The 22,302-nt window shown below is 38.7% G+C and overlaps 1 protein-coding gene across 6 annotated transcripts in view; it reads right to left on the bottom strand.

Annotated features, from left to right (window-relative positions):
* The window catches only part of ACSM1 (acyl-CoA synthetase medium chain family member 1), a 55,108-nt gene that overhangs the window by 12,658 nt on the left and 20,148 nt on the right, over positions 1-22,302 (bottom strand). For all 6 annotated transcript variants that reach the window (XM_069570279.1, XM_069570278.1, XM_069570282.1 and 3 more), the window contains exons 3-7: positions 8,896-9,106; positions 5,872-6,079; positions 3,683-3,823; positions 2,762-2,921; positions 789-868 (exon numbers count right to left, since the gene is read on the bottom strand). In XM_069570279.1, the coding sequence (XP_069426380.1) occupies positions 789-868; positions 2,762-2,921; positions 3,683-3,823; positions 5,872-6,079; positions 8,896-9,106 (800 nt within the window). The remainder of the gene's footprint in view (positions 1-788; positions 869-2,761; positions 2,922-3,682; positions 3,824-5,871; positions 6,080-8,895; positions 9,107-22,302) is intronic.

The following is a 22,302-nucleotide window of genomic DNA, read 5'->3' as shown; positions in this document are numbered from 1 at the left end:
AATTCCTTTCCCAGAGAATTTCTACAGAAATGTGTGTTTATGCATCACTATACATGTGCAAGAATTCGATGTAGCATTAATCAATAACCCCCAAAGGAAACATATCCAAATGGCCATTAATAGAATTCATTTAAAATGTGGTACTTTTATAAAATGTGATATTTTACAGTAATGAAAATTGACTCCACTATCAGGTAACAATGCAGACACATCTTAGAAACATAACTGTGAAAAACTAGGCCAGATACTATAGAATAATGTATAATTACATGAAGTTCAAAAGCAGGTAAAATAGAACAATTTTTCTGGGGATATTTCCTTAGGAGGTAAACCTAAGGGAAAAATAAGGAAATGAATGCCATAAAAGCCAAGATTGTAGATTCCTTTAGGGGAGACGGAGAGGCATGAGAAGGCTTTGGGGTGCTAGCAATGTTCTCTTTTTGTGACTTCAGTGAGTAGTTACATAGATGTTGTGTTTTCAGCAACTCATTAATCTATAAATGTGTATCTTATGTATTTTTCTGTATGTTTATTTCACAACAAAAATGCTTAAAAAAGAAAAAGAAACAAAATGATGAAGGTTCACTGAATGTTTCATTTGGTTCTCTGAGTCCTGTGTAAAGAACTAAGCAGATTGGCTGCTAATTATCACCACCAACACTTACCATACACACACACACACACAGTATCTGCAAAGAACCATAGTTAAAAACAGACTTCAGTGTATCAGATTACTTAAAATGGTACCCAAATATTCTTGTCACCAGCCACAGCCACTTCTACCTTACCTGGTGAATTTCTGCTGCAAAATCATTCGATATACAGAGGGTGCAGCAAGGCATTGGGTAATTGGATATTTGAAAAATGTCTAGAAAGTGAGGAGAGAAGAAACTTTATTTTCACAATTAAGATTTAAAATACAAATCTGTTATTTGCATTTTAATTCTGATCTTTCCTCTAGGGGAGCCCATTTATTCATTTGTTAATTCTTTCAATATATAAATTGAGCATGAATTTCATACATGGCACGTATCAGGTACTACTGGGGGAACACAAGAAAGCCTAAGTTGAGGTGTTGGTGAGAAAATTGATGGAGGGAAAGTTCTGTTTTGTGAGTTTGAATAGTAATTTTTAAATTTCATATCTTTCATTTTAGTCACGATCTCCCATCTTCAATAAGAGAGATTGAAACTATTAATAAGTAAATTCAAAAGCTTATTATTAAACGTTCATGAAAGTAACAAGTATAAAATATAGTAAACAAACTTTCAAATGCAGTTTGGAGTAAATTTGTAGAATTAATACTTTGAAATAATTCAAGTCTAAAATATACTGAGACTTTAGGGACACCCCTTGTAGGGAAAGGAGAATTGGACCTGGCGGGGGAAGAGGAAAGGTAATAGACTCAGGTCGTTTGTGGAGATTTATGCCTCAGAGACTGGTAGAATGAAGGCAGAAAATAATGAAGAAGAGGCAGATACTGATATAGGATCAGGGAAGGAGAAATGCAAGGTGCCGTTTCAGGTGCTGAAGGGATGATCAGATAGACCTAACCAACCAGCAGAAAGATGTGGCGAAACTCCCTGGGAGAGAAAAGACGAGGTAATTTCAAGAGCCACATGAGTAGATGCGCCTGCTGAAGAAACTGAAGTGAAGGAAATTCTTGGAAGGGAGGGAAAGCTGAGGGCAGAGTCTTGGAAGAGTGCAATGTTCAGGAGTAAGCTGGGTAAAGAGGCTGTGGCTGTCGCAAGTGGAGAATGTTCCATGGAACAATTTGACATTAAGGAAGGAAAGACAGGGTTGGTCCAATGTGTACCAAGGTGAAGGGAAGATATTTTTAGGATGAGGCACTTTGAATATGTTTATTGACTGAGGGAGCAGCATCAATGAAAAGCAAAAGATTGAAAATACAGGATAAAAGGTTTAGTGAGTTTAAGATTAATAGAGAGGGGCTCCAAATAGAGGGCAGGGAAAAGAACAAGACCGGCAGCAGGTGTCAAGCGGGAGCTGGACTTTGAGAGGTGAAGGGGCATGTCTGCCTCTGAGATATAAAGCAGGCGAGTGAGTGGAGACCCGATTTTCAGGTGAAGAGAAATGCAGTGAAGGTGTTCATGCAGGTGACCTTGATTACTGTCATAATGTATACTTAACAGCAACTGCTACCATTTATTGAGTATTTTCTATGTGCTACTTTCAGGGCTAAGCACACATAATCTCAATATTCCCAACAATTTTGGAGATAGCAACCACTAACACTCCCATTTTACAGATAAGGAAACTGAAGCTCAGAGCTTCAGACATTTAATAAATGTCAAACATGGGATAAGTAACTATATCTGCCACATTCCAAGACCTCTGTTTCTAAACACATCATTAAATTGAGTATACACACACACACACACACACACACACACACACACACATATTCACACTCCAGCTACCTGGCCCTGGTAGAGCCAGGGTCTATGAAACCTGAGCTTGCTTTCATTTCTCAGAAATTATATTCTGGTTCTCAAGTCCACAAAGTCTGATCCATAGGTCTAGGGAAAGGTTTGGAATGTGTGTTTTCTTCAAAGTTACATCTTGATGTAATTTTGATACAATGATTGGTTTAGTGCTTCACACTTTAAGAAACCCAGAGCCAGGGTTGTGTTAAGAGACTTCTTTGCTAAATAAAATATTTCTCAATTGGGTCCAACTTTTGAGCTTGAAATGACTTTCTTCTGGGAGTTTGTTCATGTTGAAAGGTTAATTTTCTTACCTCTATAATGACTTTTGAGTCAAACTGAGGCAGATGATGAGCAAAGACTGTAGACCCCGCTGTCCATGGTTCAAGCAGGGACCCCAAGGTAGCCAGAATCCAGCCTGTGTCTGACAGGCACCAGAAGACATCAGATGCCTTCAGCTGCAACAATTTCCTGCTATCTCCAAAATACAGTTGGCCTCAGATACTATTGTGACTACTATCCTCCCCTTCTTTCCACCCTCGTTTCTCAGGGTTTTGCTACTCAGTTTTTATCATTAGTACAGATATCAACTGTCTCCAAAAAGCCTCCTCTTCCCCTGGTTTGGTTGAAAAGTTAGAAAATATATAGAACATGGTTTGGTTTGAATATTATTAGTTGGAGGAGGGGAAGAAGAGGGAGAAGAGTTTGGTTTAACACTGATTAAATAGTTATCCCAGCTTCAGCTCTGTGTTTGTTCCACAGTAGGAAAGTGGCTTAGTGTGGCTTAGTTTCAGATATTATTTTCCCTAAGAGCTCATGATTGGGCTCCATGCCCAGTTTGTCCACAGTTGAGGAGGGAAAGGATCTGTCCCATAAGGTCACACTGCTGGGGCATTTTATCTTTCCCACCAAACCCTGGAGCCACTGACAGGGACACAGAGGCTTGTCATTTGTGTGGTTTGCAGAATGCTTTCTGTTTCCACTCACTCCTTTACATCTCCTCTGAAGGTGCTTAGGTAGGACCCAAAGGTTCCTCTTTTGACATCCAGAGGTCTCTGTCAGCAAACACTCATACCTAGCCTATACTCACACCCTCAGGGGTCTGAACCAAAGACAGCAAAAAGAATAAACAGGATGGGGTCAGTTCCACCTAGAGTTCCTTTCCCAGTACATACACATGCACACTCCACCCCATATCTGTGGCCCAGCTTATAAGTTGGTGCCCTCTCTCCTACCATGCAGGGAAATAGGATCGTAAAGCGAATCCATGGTTGTGCTTTGCCATCTTGGGGAAGCCCGTGGTCCCACTAGTGAAGAAGATGACCATTGGGTCCAGGGTCTTTGACTTAATACAGACGTGATCTGGGGAGGCTGATCTGCAAAGGAATTCAATACAAAAGGACAGAAGTCATGTTTCTTACTTTTTCATTCTCTGGGGAAGCAAAAGAAACAATATGACGCTTTGAGTTAGAAAAATGGGGTTTGTAACTCCCAGTATTAGGCATCAGTTTAAGGGAAGCTCAGATAGGTGACCTGACATTTCTTCATTTAAAAAACTGGGGAAAATATGATGGATTATTTCTTAACTTAACAAACAGTGAAATAGTATTGCCTATGATTCTGGACAAGGCTCTATATGATTTACAAGTAAGAATTCATTCACTATTCAGAGCAACCGTAAGTGGTAAGTAATGCTTTGATGCACCTTTTGCAGATGAGGAAATGGAGGCTCAGAATGATTAGGTAACTTACCTAAAGACATATAGCCAGCAAGTTGCAGAGCCAGGGTTCACTCAGTCTGATCCATACACTATGCTTTCAGTTGCATTGCTAACCTTGTTTTTTACACAGACTAGCTTTGTTGCTGTTTAGTCCCTAAGTCCCATGTGTGCTCAGCCGTGTCTAACTCTGTGACCCCATGGACTACAGTCCACCAGGCTTCTCTGTCCATGGGATTTCCCAGGCAAGAATATTGAAGTCAGTTGCCATTTCCTTCTCCAAGGGATCTTCCTGACCTAGGAATCTAACCCAAGTCTCCTGCATCTCCTACTTCGCAGGTGATTTCTTTACCACTGAGCCACCTGAAAAGCCCCACAGACTACCTTTATAGGAATTTAACCTCATAAACTTGGTGTTGAGGGGTGGGGAAGAAACAGCTAGGGAGAATGGAAGTGATATATATATATATATATATATATATATATATATATATATATGACCTAGCATGAGTTTGAGGTGGTTGGGGTTAGGGCTAGGTTTAGGGTAGGCAGAATCTGTGCTGTGTGCTTAGTTGCCCAGTAATGTCCGACTCTTTACAATCTTATGGACTGTAGTCTGCCAGGCTCCTCTGTCCATGGGGATTCTCCAGGCAAGAATACTGGAGTGGGTTGCCATGTCCTCCTCCAGGAGATCTTTCTGACCCAGGAATCAAACTGGGGTCTCCTGCATTGCAGGTGATTCTTTACCAGCTGAGCTACCAGGTTCCTTCATATCCCACGCATCACTGCTTTGATATGTGGGAGCTTCTCCTAGACTGAAAGTCTCTTTCTTGAGCCTATTATGATGGTAAATGAAAGTTTCCTTGTAAGTATTCAATCAGAGGGACTGCAAGTAATCCCAGTGCTGGGGGAAGCACTGGCTCTTGTGGAGAAATGATACCATACTGACTTTGGGCAGTTAAGGGGAGTTCAAATGAAAATTTTTTGTTTAAGCTATTTTCATCTAATTTTCTTCATAATCTAGCATAAGATGTGATTTCACTAGTATATTTGCCTTGTGTGGTTGAAGTAAAGAGCTTTAAAAACTGTGGAGTTACTTTAAGAAAATAAATCCAGCATGATTTGTGTGTGATATGAAAAATGCCTGAAGGCTTGCAGAATCAGTTTTGAGGGAGTCTTTGTTACCTCCAACACTTCCCTAACTTTTCCCTCAAGGTGTCCCTATTGGCACCTACCCTAAGAGATGGAAAGTGTTTGCTCCCAAAGCTGCCTGTCAACCACAGCCTCATTCTTCACTGTCTCAAGTTTCATCTTAAAAATTCTTCTTAACTTTTCATTCAACTCCTGTAAATGTTAATTTTTATATAAAAATAATGTTTCAGATTCTCCACCTATAAAGGAAAATGAAACACAATAACCCTCTGACTCTATGTATCTCTTTTGCACAAGGGTATATATTATTAGTATATATATATTGGTGAGAGAGGCATAGAAACTCAATTTCCCTATTTTATAGATAAAAACACTTGCAGCTAAGAGCGGCAAATGAACTAACTGAGGGCTGCTTAGCAAATCAGTGACATAGCTGGGGAGAGAAGCTCAGACCTTGTGAGTTTCCTCCCACTGGCTGATTCTCTACCAGCACTTGGGAGTGAGTGGCCTTCTGCCATTCTTCAGAAAGTACATTTGTCAGAACAGAAACTTACTTAATCAGTGATCGGAAGTCCAGCCACCCTTCACGGCTGTGGTCAGACACCAGGAGCTTGGTTTTCAGAGAAGGACACTCAGGTGCCACAGACTCCACTTCTGGGGCAAGGGTATCTGTGGTCACGATGGCTTTGGCTCCAGACACCTGTAGTCGGTAGAGAATGTCCTTGGCCTTCATCTGGGTGGTCCCTGGCATGAAGATGATCCCTAGGTATGAGAAGGAAACTGCTTGTTTTTGTTCCGCTTTCATAGCTTCACAACCATGGACTTCAGGCCTGGTTTATCTGCATAGAAATCCGCTAGCCTCTGTTATGCAAAGTATGGTCTAGAGCATCAGTACCACCTAGGACACAGAATCTGACACCCCACCCCAACCTTACTGACTCAGAATCTGCATTTTAACAACATCTCCAAGTGGTTTCTATGCACATTAAAAATTTGAAAAGCCTATCCTAAACTTTTCTACTGTAGATGGATCTAGCCAGTAGAGTCCTTCTTTACACAACTATCCATGGGATCTGGGAAAGATACAGGTGGATGGTGTCCCTGGCGCTGCATCTCTGCCCCCATTTTCTTCTCCTTTCCTTTTCTTCTCTGTCCATCTCTTGTGTCATCTTGAATTTCTTCTGTTTCCTTCATTCCTCATACCCTAAGTTAACCGCACTGTCCTTTGAACTCCCCTACCTTCCTTCTCCCATCACGGACAATTAATTCAAGTTTTGTGTGCTTCTATTGGATTCTGATTTTTCCACCAGGGTCCCTTTTCTGAGTCTTCCTACTACTCACCTTCCATATTACTAGCCTGTTTATGTTCCACAGAGCACTGACTTTTTCTCCTTCACAATTCTTCTCTTTGCTAACACCTGTGCCCTCTCTCCAGGAAGACCCTTTTCTCGTCATCCTGACATTGGAGTGAGTACTGCTCACTCTTCATCTTTCTCTCACACAACTCTATTCTCTATTTCAAAAGGACCATTCTTCATCTAGGCTACTCCTGACTCTTCAGTATTTTCATGTACTATGCCTTTAGAACTTTCATCCTTTACTTCTAATCTTCTTTAATTCTTTTTATCCCAGAGGTCTCAACTCATGTCTTGGATTTCTCATGTGTGGGGAGAGAACAAATTAGCCAAGATGGTGTGTTCAGGCTCTCTCGCCCCACGTTTTGTAAATAATGACTGTGCAGCAGCTGAGATCATTTATAGCATGGCACATGTGCGTCACGAGGTACCCTCTCGGTTAGGGGTTCAGTGCTGTATGCAGATAGGAGTTCCACCTACAAAGCAGTAGCATTATTGCTGGATCACGGCTGTGTCCAGCTGGGTCAGCCATGAGAGGAGAGAAAATACATGTCTGCTGCTACAGCTGCTGTGCCAGGCTGGAGAGAGGTTGTGTTGTGTTAGGTTATGCTATGGCTGCTGCGTCAGCCAGGAAAGAATAAATGTGTCTGCAGTTCCTATGGCTCCTCGAGTCTCCTTCCAGCCTCAGCTCCTGCCTTGCCTACCCTAGGTTCATGGAACAGTGTGGACAGTGTGAACAGGATCAGATATAATTCGTGGAACATCTCTTAACGATACAGATGGCATGGCATCTCCAGACTCACTCAGCCATTGCTGTTAATTCTTGATCTTGATGGATTAAACAACTATTTGTGAGGAAATACGAGAGAGAATATATGAACAAGAGCATGACATACTGTATAAGCATGCATGACAGAACTGAAGTTGATTCAAAAAAGCATCCATGAGTCTCATACTAATTATATAGGTCAATGCATAGACAAGCATTAAAGGGAAAGGGAAATCTCTACAGAAGAGTGTTGGCTAATAAGTGTAAAGGGTATGATGTAAATAGAAATACCTAATATAAAACCACCATTAAAATATTTAATTCAGTCAAAACTCATCAGTGAATTTTCAAAGCATAAACTGAAAGACAGTTGGGGAAAGGATATTCACATAGTCCCATAATATTACATGACAGATTAGTTACTAACTACAAAGGGAAAATGCACCTTTACAAAGGTGGATGCTACCTTTCTAAAGTGATAAAACAATGTCATTGATGTTAGGACAAACCAACTGTATCTATCCCCAATGTGGTGCACCAAGAAAGACACAAGTCCTTAGCACAAGTCCTTGTGCTAAGAATGTTCATCCTGAATATAATCATAAAGAAGGAAACAGAAATACAAAATCCGAGGGATATTCTGCAACAATCTGGCTTAGGCACTTCAAACTGTCATTGCATTGTCACATAGACAATATAGTATGTAGAGAAACAGTCTATATTAAAGAAGGCTGCGGAGAGGCAACAACTAAATGCAACACATGACCCTCAATTGGATTTTATACAGTTGTTTAAAAAAAAACAAAAACAGTTGGCTGTGCCGTGTGGCACATGGGATCTTGGTTCCTTGAAGCCATGACCCCTGCATTGGAAACATGGGATCTTAACCATTGGACTTCCAGGAGAAATCCTGGGTTTTTGATTGAAGCACAAAAATAATCCTATAAAGGACATTATTGGGATAATTGAGGAATTTTGACTCTGGATGTACATCAGGTAACTATACTGAATCAGAGTGAGACTTTTTGTGTGGTTATGTGAAAGAAATGTCTCAAATCTTAGCAGATACATATTTCAGTATTTATCTCGTGTTTGTGGGTGTCACAGTATCTGCAACTGATTCTTTAATGACTCCCTGGGAGAGAGGGGATCCAATAAGGCAAAATGTTAAGAACTGATGAATCTTATAGGGAAGTAAGAATGTCTGAGACTGTGAATAAGAAAGTGTGTGTGTATGTGTGTGTGTGTGAGAGAGAGAGGAAGGGAGAATTATGACATTGTGCTTGATAAAGTGTGAGTATAAGGGAAACAGTGAATGAGAAGGATTAAAGTAGTATTAAAGGAATTTGACAGAAAGACTATTAAAAAGAAAAAAGTTAGGGGAAGAGGAAGCACCTAATATTTCAGGACCCATTAGCTCTAGGCCTATCCTAAGGTCTCTTTGGGTCACTAACCTGTTCGGATGCAGCCCACAGACACAAGCCACCACTCAGGCACTCGAGGCAAAATCAAGGCTAGACGGTCTCCCGTCTGAAGGCCGCAGGTCTGTGTGAAGACGTTGGCTGTGCGACAGGTTAAGTCTGTCATCTCTCTGAAGCTCCACTTCACTTCATCCCCTTGATCATTCACCCACCACAGGGCTGGATTTGGACTTCTCTTGCCCTCCTGGTTAAGATCATATACCACATGTTAGTTCCTGCTTCAAAGGAAAGGGACACTAATTTGGTCAATCCACTACCATAGTCATATTCCTGTGTGAGTGTAGCTCAAGGTCTGAGATCCCAGGTTAAAACATTTATAGAGCCAGGAGAAGTTGGGGGGACGTGTGATCCAGCCAACTCCTGGTCTACTGTAACCTTCTCCTCTTAAATCACATAAAACCATGAATAACCTTCATGTCACTTATTGAAGACTTAAAATTTTATTCTCTCATGTGTCTACATTTGTTCCACATGGACAGTAGGTTACTCTCTGTGCCTCAGTTTTCTCTTCTGGGGAAAGGGTAGAATAATACTACTCAGAATATAGTAAAGTTTAAATTAATTATTTTAGAAGGAAAAGTGCCTGGCTCATAGTATGTGCTCAATAAAATTTGTTGTTGTTGTTTAATCGCTAAGTTAGTCCAACTCTTTGTGACCCCATGGACTGCAGGGTATCAGGCCTCCCTGTCCTTCACTATCTCCTAGAGTTTGCTCAAGTTCATGTCCATTGAATTGGTGAGGCCATCCAATCAACCCTAAACTTCATTAGCTCTAGACTTTCCCTATAAGAAATGCTAAGAGGAATTTAAGTTGAGATGAAAGAATTTTAGAGAGTAACTTAAGTACAAAAATATAAAATTATTTAATAGAAATAGATATACAGACAAATATAAAAGAAGTATTGTTATAATTTTGGTTTATAGCTTCACTTTTTATTTTTTACCATATATAAAACACAAAAGCATAAACAATAATTATAAATTATGTTAATGGGTACACAATATGTAAAGATGTCTTTTGTGGAATCAGTAACATAATATGGGAAGGTGTAAGGGAACTGGAAAACAGTAGGGTTTTGGATGTGAATGAAGTTATGTTGCTATTAGTTTAAAATAAATTGTTATAATTTAGAATGTTATATACAATCTCTATGGTAACCAGAAATAAATTATCTACAGAATATACACAAAAGGAAATGAAAATCAAAACATATCACTATAAAAAATCAACTAAGTCATCTTTATCTGTAATTACTTTAAATGTAATGAATGAAGTGCCCTAGTCAAAAGATCTAGGTTGGTAAACTGGATAAAAAACCAGAATTCAACTGAATACTGTTGACAAAATTGTTATTTCTATGTAATGGGATATGATAAAACCAATCAAATTGCTTTCAGAATGTTTCTGCAGTAAAAATCATACAATACAATATCAATTTAGAGAAGTAAAATCATATTTACATTGAGTCTAAAGTTCTATAATAGTATCCATCCATCCATTCATTCATTTACTATATATCTGCTAAGTTCTCATTGTTTCTTGGGCACTGTTCTTAAACCAACATGATACAATGGTGTACAAGACATCCATCTGCACATGTAAATGAATGGTTTTAAGTGTTTATGGATAATTTTCATTTTCTTGTTTAAGTAAAATCTTAAATTTTATCTAAGTAAAATGATTTTTTAAGTTTTTAATAATTCCTCAAAGAAAACATGTTTGGAGTAGAAGTTCAGGCAACACATAATTTTACCAATGGAAAAATTTCTTCAAATTCCTTATTACAATTTCAGTTCCTGAATGTCAACACTGAAAACTGCTTGATGTATAATGTTCCAGCAATTCTTCCCACATAAGTGCAAACCTGATCATATTAGCTTTGGCTTATATACTTGGAACAATAGAGTGTGGCTCATTTGATATAAGATTTATATACATACATGCATACATGCATCTCAACTATCAGGAAACTAGCCAATAAAAAGGCAAATAAAAATAGTCTGACCTAATGGTAATGAAATATGCCATATCAAAATTTGTATAATGTACCCCAAAAGAGTGTGATTAGTGGGAAATTTATATTTTAAATGTATATATTAGAAAAGAGGAAGGCTGAAAGGTAAGGACATAATCTTCCAACTCAATAAGCTAAAAAATTAAAAAAAGGAATAGAAAATTAAATCAAGGGACTGTACATGAAAAGAAATAATAAGGACAAGTGTAAGTATCAATGAAATGGAAAGGAAATACACAATACAGAATACCAGTAAAACAAAACCTGGTTTTGAAAAGATTAATAAAATTGGTAGATTCTTAGGAAGACTTGTCAAGGAAAAAAAGACCATAAAAATATTAAAAATAACTAGAAATAAAAAGTGTACATATTATAATACTTATAAGACATTAATATTAATATTTATAACCTCACATCTATTTTAAAAGTTAAATACATTACCAAAAGCTTTCTTACAATGAAAATCCCAGACTTTATGTCAAAATATTTTGCTATGCATATTAGTGTGTTAAGATTTTGACTTGGAAAATCTGCTGCTTTTTTTTTTTTTTAAAGAAAACAGTGATTATTACATTTCAATCTTATCCCAATAAAACAACAAAAAATAGTGATAAGTTAAATTCTTTGTCAAAGCACTTAGAAGAGCATCTGGTATAAAGCAAATGTATTGAATGAATAAATTAAAAACAATTCTGGAATATAAATAAAGAGTAATGAGGAATTCCAGGGTTAAATTAAATCTAAAGATGACCACAGTCAACAGTAGGCCAACACCAACTCCAGGTACTCCCTGTTGGGCACCTGAAGCTATCCCAGGATCTAGGTTGACCCACCAGTGTGCCAAGATCAGCCCTGGAACATATTAGGTCACATGGCTAACAACACCAGGAACCAGCTTTGCCCACCGGTTGGCAATGTCAGCCACATGTTACAGGCAATGTTACAGGCAATGTCAGCCAACAAGTCTAGGGGCCAACCATGCCTACCAGCATACCTACAGTAGTTTGCCATGCCTTAACAGAAGAGCCCACACGGCCCGCAGAGCGGGGAACCACACAACATATAACTCTAGTGACCAGAGGGGTGTGTGCTGCTGAGGTCATAGGAAGTTTCCTACATTAGGTCACCAAGAGCAGAAACCATTTGTAAAGCTAGGCAGAAGGTTAAAATTCCATCACCTCCACTAGCTGTCACCAAGAGCAGAAACCATTTGTAAAGCTAGGCAGAAGGTTAAAATTCCATCACCTCCACTAGCTGTGTTCAAAGTAATGCTTCCTAAAGCATTGTTGACTTTACACTCCAGGATATCTGGCTCTAGTTGAGTGACCACACCATCATGGTTATCCAGGTCATTAAGATCTTTTTTGTATAGTTCTTCTGTGTATTTTTGCCACCTCTTCTTAATCTTTTATGCTTCTGTTAGGTCCATACTGTTTCTCTCCTTTATCGTGTCTATTGTTGCATGAAACATTTCCTTCATATCTCCAATTTTCTTGAAGAAATAAATCTCTAGTCTTTCCCATTCTATTATTTTCCTTTAATTATTGGCATTGTTCATCTAAGAAGACCTTCTTATCTCTCCATGTTATTCTCTGGAACTCTACTTTCAGTTGGGTATATCTTTCCCTTTCTCCTTTGCCTGTCACTTCTCTTCTCAGCTACTTGTAAGGCTTCCTTGGACTACCACTTTGCTTTCTTGCATTTCTTTTTCTTTGGGATGGTTTTGTGACTGCCTCTATACAATGTTGCAAACCTCCATCCATAACTCTTCAAGCCCTCTGTCTACCTTATCTAATTCCTAGATTCTATTCATCACAACCACTGTGTAATCCTAAGGGATTTGACTTAGGTCATACCTAAATGGTCTAATGGTTTTCAATACTTTCTTCAATTTAAGCCTGAATTTTGAAATAAAGAGCCATGGTCTGTGCCACAGTCAGCTCCAGGTCTTGTTTTTACTGGCTGTATAGAGTTTCTCCATCTTTGGATGCAAAGAATATAATCATTCTGATTTTGGTATTGGCCATCTGGTGATATCCAGGTGTAGAATAGTCTCTTGGGTTGTTTTGAAAACAGTACTTGCTAGATTGTAGCATGTTTTCTTGACAAAATTCTCTTAAACTTTGTCTAGCTTCATTTTGTACTACAAGGCCAAACTTGCCTGTTATTCTGGGATACACACACACACTCACACATGGAATATTTGCAGAGTTCCAAAGAATAGCAAGAAGAGATAAGAAAGCCTTCTTCAGCGATCAATGCAAACAAATCGAGGAAAACAACAGAATGGGAAAGACTAGAGATCTCTTCAAGAAAATTAGGGATACCAAGGGAACATTTCATGCAAAGATGGGCTTGATAAAGGACAGAAATGGTATGGACCTAACAGAAGCAGAAGATATTAAGAAGAGGTGGCAAGGATACACAGAAAAACTGTACAAAAAAGATCTTCATGACCCAGATAATCATGATGATGTGATCACTAATCTAGAGCCAGACATCCTGGAATGTGAAGTCAAGTGGGCCTTAGAAAGCATCACTACAAACAAAGCTAGTGGAGGTGATGGAATTCCAGTGGAGCTATTTCAAATCCTGAAAGATGATGCTGTGAAAGTGCTGCACTCAATATGCCAGCAAGTTTGGAAAACTCAGCAGTGGCCACAGGACTGGAAAAGGTCAGTTTTCATTCCAATCCCCAAAAAAGGCAACACCAAAGAATGCTCAAACTACCACACAATTGCACTCATCTCACACACTAGTAAAGTAATGCTCAAAATTCTCCAAGCCAGGCTTCAGCAATATGGGAACCGTGAACTTCCTGATGTTCAAGCTAGTTTTAGAAAAGGCAGAGGAACCAGAGATCAAATTGCCAACATCCGCTGGATCATGGAAAAAGCAAGAGAATTCCAGAAAAACATCTATTTCTGCTTTATTGACCATGCCAAAGCCTTTGACTGTGTGGATCACAACGAACTGTGGAAAATTCTGAGAGAGATGGGAATACCAGACCACCTGACCTGCCTCTTGAGAAATTTGTATGCAGGTCAGGAAGCAACAGTTAGAACTGGACATGGGACAACAGACTGGTTCCAAATAGGAAAAGGTGTACGTCAAGGCTGTATATTGTCACCCTGCTTTTTTAACTTCTATGCAGAGTACATCATGAGAAACGCTGGACTGGAAGAAACACAAGTTGGAATCAAGATTGCCGGGAGAAATATCAATAACCTCAGATATGCAGATGACACCACCCTTATGGCAGAAAGTGAAGAGGAGCTAAAAAGCCTCTTGATGAAAGTGAAAGAGGAGCGTGAAAAAGTTGGCTTAAAGCTCAACATTCAGAAAACGAAGATCATGGCATCCAGTCCCATCACTTCATGGGAAATAGATGGGGAAACAGTGGAAACAGTGTCAGACTTTATTTTGGGCGGCTCCAAAATCACTGCAGATGGTGACTGCAGCCATGAAATTAAAAGACGCTTACTCCTTGGAAGAAAATTTATGACCAACCTAGATAGCATATTCAAAAGCAGAGACATTACTTTGCCGACTAAGGTCCGTCTAGTCAAGGCTATGGTTTTTCCTGTGGTCACGTATGGATGTGAGAGTTGGACTGTGAAGAAGGCTGAGCGCCGAAGAATTGATGCTTTTGAATTGTGGTGTTGGAGAAAACTCTTGAGAGTCCCTTGGACTGCAAGGAGATCCAACCAGTCCATTCTGAAGATCAACCCTGGGATTTCTTTGGAAGGAATGATGCTAAAGCTGAAACTCCAGTACTTTGGCCACCTCATGCGAAGAGTTGACTGGATTGGAAAAGACTCTGATGCTGGGAGGGATTGGGGGCAGTAAGAGAAAGGGACGACCGAGGATGGGATGGCTGGATGGCATCACGGACTAGATGGACATGAGTCTGAGTGAATTCCGGGAGATGGTGATGGACAGGGAGGCCTGGCGTGATGCAATTCATGGGGTTGCAAAGAGTCGGACACGACTGAGCGACTGAACTGAACTGATAAAAATAATGTAATCTTGACATTTTGACAAATAGATATCTAGGGTATCTTACCATAGTCGAAGAAAGTAAATACCATATGGTTTCTCTTACTTGTGAAATCTTAAAAAAAAGTACAAGTAAATGGCAAAAAAGTAACAAACATAAAAAAACTCACTGATGAAGAAAACAAACTGATAGTTGCCAGTAGGGGTGGGGACGAATGAAATACTTGAAGGGGATTAAGAGACACAAACTTCTAGCTATAAGATAAATGAGTCACAGGGATAAAATGTGCCGCATAGAGAATATAGTCTATAACATTGTAATAGCTATGTATTGTGACAGGTTGTAACTAGTCTTATCATGGAGATCATTTTGTAATGTATGAAAATGTTAAATCACCTATGTTGTACAGCTGAAACTAATATAGTATTGTTAGTCATCTATACTTCAATATAATATCTAAATATAAGATTAGACTTATTTCTTTATATAAAACATAATTTATTTTTTTAAAAATTCACAGCAATTAAATTTCCTGTAGGTAGATTATGGCAAACTTTATTTTAAATATTGTTACATATCAGATTGATTGTAATTTAATACACAAAGAAGGTGGTTTAAGTATAATTTAAAATCATAAGTGCCATGTTATACTTTTGTAAATTGTTGTTGACAATAAGTATGCAATGAGTATGGCCCTTACAGACTCATCAGATGATCAATATATGATGTGATATGTCAAACTGGAGACACAGACATGGAGTATCAGTTTCACATGCATCAACAAATTGATTGATATACAGACTTTAAACAAATTTATAAAAGAAGATTAAAGTTCTAGAAGTTAAACTTTTTGCATTATTTAATTTGGAAATAATATGTATTACAACAGTAATATTTAGATAAACTGAGACAATCATGTTTTTATCCCAGAAGTTGTAAACTCAGAGCCTATAGAAATTAAAGAAATTATAAATGAGATAAGTCTGCCAGATTCCTCTGGGGCAAACTGGAGAGCCTTGTGTCTCCCAAGAAGGCAGTAACCATTAGCTCTATGATTGCTGCCATATAAGAATGAAGGCTTTGTATTGTTAAAAAAAAAAAGAACAGAACTTCAATTAAATAGAGTTAAGAAACCAGCTCTTTTGGGCTTCCAAGGTGGCACTAGTGGTAAAGAATCCACCTGCCAATGTAGGAGACATGAGATGCAGGTTCCATCCTTGGGTCAAGAACATACCCCTGCAGGAGGGCATGGCAACCCACTCCAGTATTCTTGCCTAGAGAATCTCTGGACAGAGGAGCCTGGTGAGCTGCAGTCCACAGGGTTACAAAGAGTCGGACATGACTGAAGTGATTTAGCAAACACACAGGTAGGAGACGAGACAGGGGAGCTCTCACATGCTGCAATGATAAGAGAGTCCAAAAGGGAAAAGACAGACTCTTTTCTTCACAAGGACTCAGCTGAAGCCATGGACTCTTTCTTGCTATAACCCTATAAATCCTTTTCCTCTCTAAAAAAGAATTATCTTCCTTTGCTGTATGGGGGCTTGCACACAGAATTAAATTCAAGAGCCAGAAAACATAGACTTATTGGCTCAAAAAAAAAAAAAAAACAACAACAACAAAAAACAACCAACCAACTAGGCAAACATGACCATGGTATATTAAGAAATTTAGAAATTTCTTCAACACTTAATTGATTTGGGGAGATATTATAGGACAAAGAGCCAGACATTATGTGGCAATAACATTCAGCTGTTGCTTTCTTAAGCTTTGTGGTTAATAGATATTTGAGTATATTTCTTGAGCAATGTGCTTAGTCGCTCAGTCATGTCTTTGCATCAGGAGTTAGTAGGAAGAATTTGCTCCTGTCATGATTTTGCCCAAACACAAGTCAATGTTGTAGATGTTGTATTCATCTCTCCTGAGACATGATGTGGAGAGTCATACTATCAAAATAAGAATGATGGAGAGGTGTATGTTGTTTACTTTTCTATCTGAATACATGATTTTGGACATGAATGTGATCTCTCTTGAATAGACTTGGGAGGCTGCTCCAGCAATCAACTGGAATGTAATATCCTAGGACCCTAGAGAAAGATAGTAATATAAGGTTTAATTTCCAAGGATAGTCAGGAGTTATAAATGGTCTGAATGTGACTATATTCCATTAATGGACCTATGTTGCCTGACTTAGGCTAAAAAAAATTACATAAAAATGTTGGATTTTTTCAAAATTTAAATTTATTTATTTTAATTGGTGGCTAATTACTTTACAATATTGTATTGGTTTTGCCATACATCAGCATGAATCCACCGCAGGTGTACACGTGTTCCCAATCCTGAACCCCCTCCCATGTTCCTCCCCATAAAGAAAATACCAATAGAGTATACTAACGATAAAATGTTGGATTTCTAACATTTTTATAAATAAAATGTGTTGAAAATTGAGTCAAGTTTTGCCGAAGAATTGGTGCTTTTGAACTGTGGCGTTGGAGAAGACTCTTCAGAGTCCCTTGGACTGCAAGGAAATCCAACCAGTCCATCCTAAAGGAGATCAGTTCTGAGTGTTCATTGGAAGGACTGATGCTGAAGCTGAAACTCCAATACTTTGGCCACCTGATGTGAAGAGCTGACTCATTTGAAAAGATCCTGATGCCAGGAAAGATTGAGGGCAGGAGAAGGGGACGACAGAGGATGAGATGGTTGGATGGCATTACTGACTCAATGGACATGAGTTTGGGTAAACTCTGGGAGTTGGTGATGGACAGGGAGGCCTGAGTCGGACATGACTGAGCAACTGAACTGAACTGAAGTTCTGTCAATTTGTTGTGGTTTGGGTTGTGTTGTTGATTAGGCTATGGATCAGATTCTGAGTGATGCCTGTCAAGTTGTAAAGGGAGGCCCAGGAAGCCAGAGTGAACTGTAGTGACATGAAAGAGACTGAAAGAGATGGGAATACCAGACCAACTGACCTGCCTCTTGAGAAATCTGTATGCAGGTCAAGAAGCAACAGTTCGAACTGAACATGAAACAATGGACTGGTTCCAAATTGGGAAAGGAGTACATCAAGGCTGTTTACTGTCACCTTGCTTATTTAACTTATATGCAGAATACATCATGAGAAATGCCAGGCTGGATGAAGCTCAAGCTGGAAACAAGTTTGCCAGGAGAAATGTCAATAACCTCAGATATGCAGATGACACCAGCATAATGGCAGAAAGTGAAGAACTAAAGAGCCTCTTGATGAAAGTGAAAGAGATGAGTGAAAAAATTGGCTTATAGCTCAACATTCAGAAAACTAAGATCATAGCATCTGGTCCCATCACTTCATGGCAAATAGATGGGGAAACGATGCAAACAACGACAGACTTTATTTTTGGGGGCTCCAAAATCACTGCAGATGGCGACTGCAGCCATGAAATTAAAAGATGCTTGCTCCTTGAAAGAAAAGCTATGACCAATCTAGATAGCATATTAAAAAGCAGAGACATTACTTTGCCAACAAAGGTTTGTCTAGTCAAAGCTGCAGTTTTCCCAGTAGTCATGTATAGATCCAAGAGTTGGACTATAAAGAAAGCTGAGTGCTGAAGAATTGATGCTTTTGAACTGTGGTGTTGGAGAAGACTCTTGAGAGTCCCTTGGGCTGCAATGAAATCAAACCAGTCAATCCTAAAGGAAGTAAGTCCTGCATATTCACTGGAAGGACTGATGCTGAAGCTGAAGCTCCAGTACTTTGGTTACCTGATGCGAAGAACTGACTCCTTAGAAAAGACCCTGATTCTGGGAAAGATTGAAGGCAGAAGAAGGGAATGACAGAGGATAAGATGGTTGGATGGCATCACCCACTCGATGGACATGAGTTTGAGCAAGTTCTGGATGTTGGTGATGGACACGGAAGCCTATCGTGCTGCAGCCCATGGGGTCACAAAGAATTGGACATGACTGAGTGACTGAACTGAACTGAGGGATATCAACACAAAACTTGAAAAATATCTAACTATAATTTAAATGAGGTAAAAAAATTTTTTTTAAAGCAGTTACTTCAAATGAATAAAAAAAATTCTTTGGATGGTTGTTTAAAATGGGATAAATAAAATGGACATTAATGTGATTAAACAAGATTTGATATTACTACACTACCTAATTGAGCCAAGAGTGACCTCCTACTGATCCCCAACATTAAAAGCCAAACAAGTCTGTTATGTTTAAAGTTCAAAGTTATGTATTTAAGGGTTAGAAAAATTTAACCTGGGATATCTGACCAACAGTTATATTTGGACTGTTAGGTCAAAGGCCCTGACTTCCTCAATTCTACTCAAATCTGGGGATCTCAGAGCACTTTATATAAAAGTAGGTAAAACAAACAGGGAACAAAAAGAAAAAGCTTTCTGAACTCTTGAAGGAGTCTTTGGGCCTAGAAAAGAAAACAACAGTCTCAAAGGCCCTTGCTGAATCATCTAACTTCAGAGAAAACAAAACCTGAAATTTAGGTACTGCCCTGATGCTCCAGGCTGGTTGTATCTATCTGGGACTTATCACCCCCTGCCCAGAAGGCTTATCACCCCCTGCCCAACTACAAATGCCATCTCAGCTAAAGAATACCCAAAACATCCCGCCTGACTTATACCTTATCCCTTCCATAAACCTCCCTTTAAATTTGAAGCCTCCCTGATCCCTCTTGCACTCAGCCTGGTCGTTAGGCTGACTGCCGCCCCTCCTTGCCTAAATAAAGGTAACCTACTTCCGTTGATGTCATCTATCCTTCTTTTCTGCCTCAGCCCGAACTATACCTTACAACTCTCCCATAAGATCAAAAGTTGTTGGTTGGATCCTTAGGAAAACTAAAGTTTAATTTGGTGGAATTTAGATAAAGGTATATCAATTGATATTTTTAAATGGGTTTTCTTTAAGGTGGTTACAATTCTTATTTAATTATACTGTGGGATAAACAAGTGCTTAGATTGCCACTAAGGAAATATTAACTAAATGTACTGAGGAAACCAATAATTACCTGAGTCATACAAAATAAGTAAACGGGGAACTAACATACAAAGATTAATTTAAAAAATAGTGATTTTGCTTTGGTTTAACTTATAAACTCAGAAAGGTCTTTGCTAAATGCCTTGTACAAATCTTTGAAAACATGATAGATTAAAACTCTAAAGTTACAAAACATAGAACTTTGTAAATTAAATTTCAGTTTGATTAAAAATCTTGCCACTGATTTTAGTAACTTTAGGTGACAAAACTGTTTTTTGAAAAATTTAGCAACTGCCTTTGTCTCACAAATATCTAAGCCAGAATATGAATACAGGCCTTTAGGAGCTGAGACTAAGCCTAATTAAACAGGCAAGACCTGGGAAACCTAAAAAAGAGGGGGGGAAAAGTGGCTGTTTTAAATCAAAACTGCTGAGAATGTTCCCTCAGCCAAAATTTACAGACAGTAAGCCATAATCATCTGACAAGCAACTTTATGGTATTCCAACTGTTTGTTAACTAGAGACTTTACATCAATATTGTACTTCCTGGTTCATATCTAGTGAGTGAAAGTTGCTCAGTCGTGTCTAACTCTTTGCGACCTCATGGACCACACAGTCCATGGAATTCTCCAGGCCAGAATAATGGAGTGTGTAGCCCTTCCTTTCCCCAGGGGATCTTGCCAACCTTAGGACAGAACCCAGGACTCCTGCATTACAGGTGGACTCCTTACCAGCTGAGCTATGTGGGAAGCCCAAGAATACTGCAGTGGGTAGCCTATCCCTTCCCTACCAGATCTTGCAGGCCCAGGAATTAAAATGGGTTCTCGGGTTCATATTTAAGCTTTTAGTAAAGCTGTTAGGGGAAACACACTGATTGAAACCACCCATCCTAGCCAGGCACTATAGTAACCATTTGCATGAGTTGTTTTATGACAGGAGGTCCTAGTAAGGAACACAGAACTAACAAGCCTCCACCAACCAGAAGAGTTTGGAAAAGGTCAAAAGGAGACACCACTTGTCTGACCACCTCCCAGAATCCTTCTCTCTGGCATCCATCTTGACTGAACAACGCATGTACCGCTGGGAATGACTCTGAGTCAAAATGATTGGCTAAATATTACCCAGAAACTAATCCCATCACCATAAAACCTGAGACTGCAAGCCATGTGACAGAGCTGTTCTCCTGGGTTCCCCTAACTTACTGCTCTCCACCCAGGTGCCCTTTCCCAATAAAATCTCTTGCTTTGTCAGCACATGTGTCTGCTTGGACAATTCATTTCTGAGTGTTAGACAAGAGCCCAGTTTCGGGCCCTGGAAGGTGTCCCCCTTCCTGCAACAAAGCCATGAGATCTCCAATTTGCTTATGTTTGTATACACATTATACATATGAGATATCTCTACTTCTAAAAAGTATCATTAGAATTGAATTTATAAAGAACTCTAAAAAAAAATAAAAAATAAAGAACTCTACTTAATTTTAATAAAAATCACTACGTTTAAAGAAAACTGGCCAAGATGACTTTCAGATTCAGGTGAACTGGAAAATAGTCACTGTTAAGCTGATACCTGATATTAATGTTTAAGTTTGTGGATCTAAATTAATATAGATGTCATGGCCTTCCTTTATAGCTCAGTCAGTAAAGAATCTGCAACCCATTCCAGTGTTCTTGCCTGGAGAATTCCATGGACAGAGGAGCCTGGCAGGCTACAGTCCATAGGGTCACAAGAGTTGGACAAGACTTAGTGACTAAATCACCAGGAGTCATCAAAATTAAATATAATACTCTATGTTACCTAGGTTTAATAAAGACCTTACTAATCTCTTGCAAGAAAATAACTGGACATGATGAAGATTCAAGGTAAACGTAAATGAGATTAAAAACTTTGGGATAAAAGTTTTAAAGTAATCATATCTTAGAAATGTTTACTTAAAATGATCTTTCCAGTTGTTTGGTAACAAGATTCTAAAGCTGTGCTGATTTAAGCCATGTGATGAGTTTATTTAAAAAACACTGAGACATTAGTTACTAGATAGAAAAATTAAAGGTATTTGAAAATATGAATGAAAATGGTATTACCTAAGATGTTTTCTATAAAAAAGAAATGTTTTAAAAATTACTATTGATGTTTAAGCTCACCAATTTATAAAATGCCAATGTAAAGACAGTGCATAATTGCTTACTTCTTAGTTTTACTAAAATTAAGGTTTTAAGAGTTGAGCATTCTAATTTAAAATTGAAATTAAGGCTATTAGAAATAACACTGTAACTTTTCAGAATACAGTAGGAAAGATAAGTTTTCAATAAAGAAGATATGAAAAGTGGAATTACAATTTAGTGAGGAAAAAGGAAAATTGAGCTGGTTAATTTTACTTGGATGAAAAAGGA

This window comes from Ovis canadensis, chromosome 24, assembly GCF_042477335.2.
Source record: "Ovis canadensis isolate MfBH-ARS-UI-01 breed Bighorn chromosome 24, ARS-UI_OviCan_v2, whole genome shotgun sequence".
Lineage (NCBI taxonomy): Eukaryota > Metazoa > Chordata > Mammalia > Artiodactyla > Bovidae > Ovis > Ovis canadensis.
Note: the sequence above shows the minus strand (reverse complement) of the source record. Positions and strands in the feature narration are given on the sequence as shown.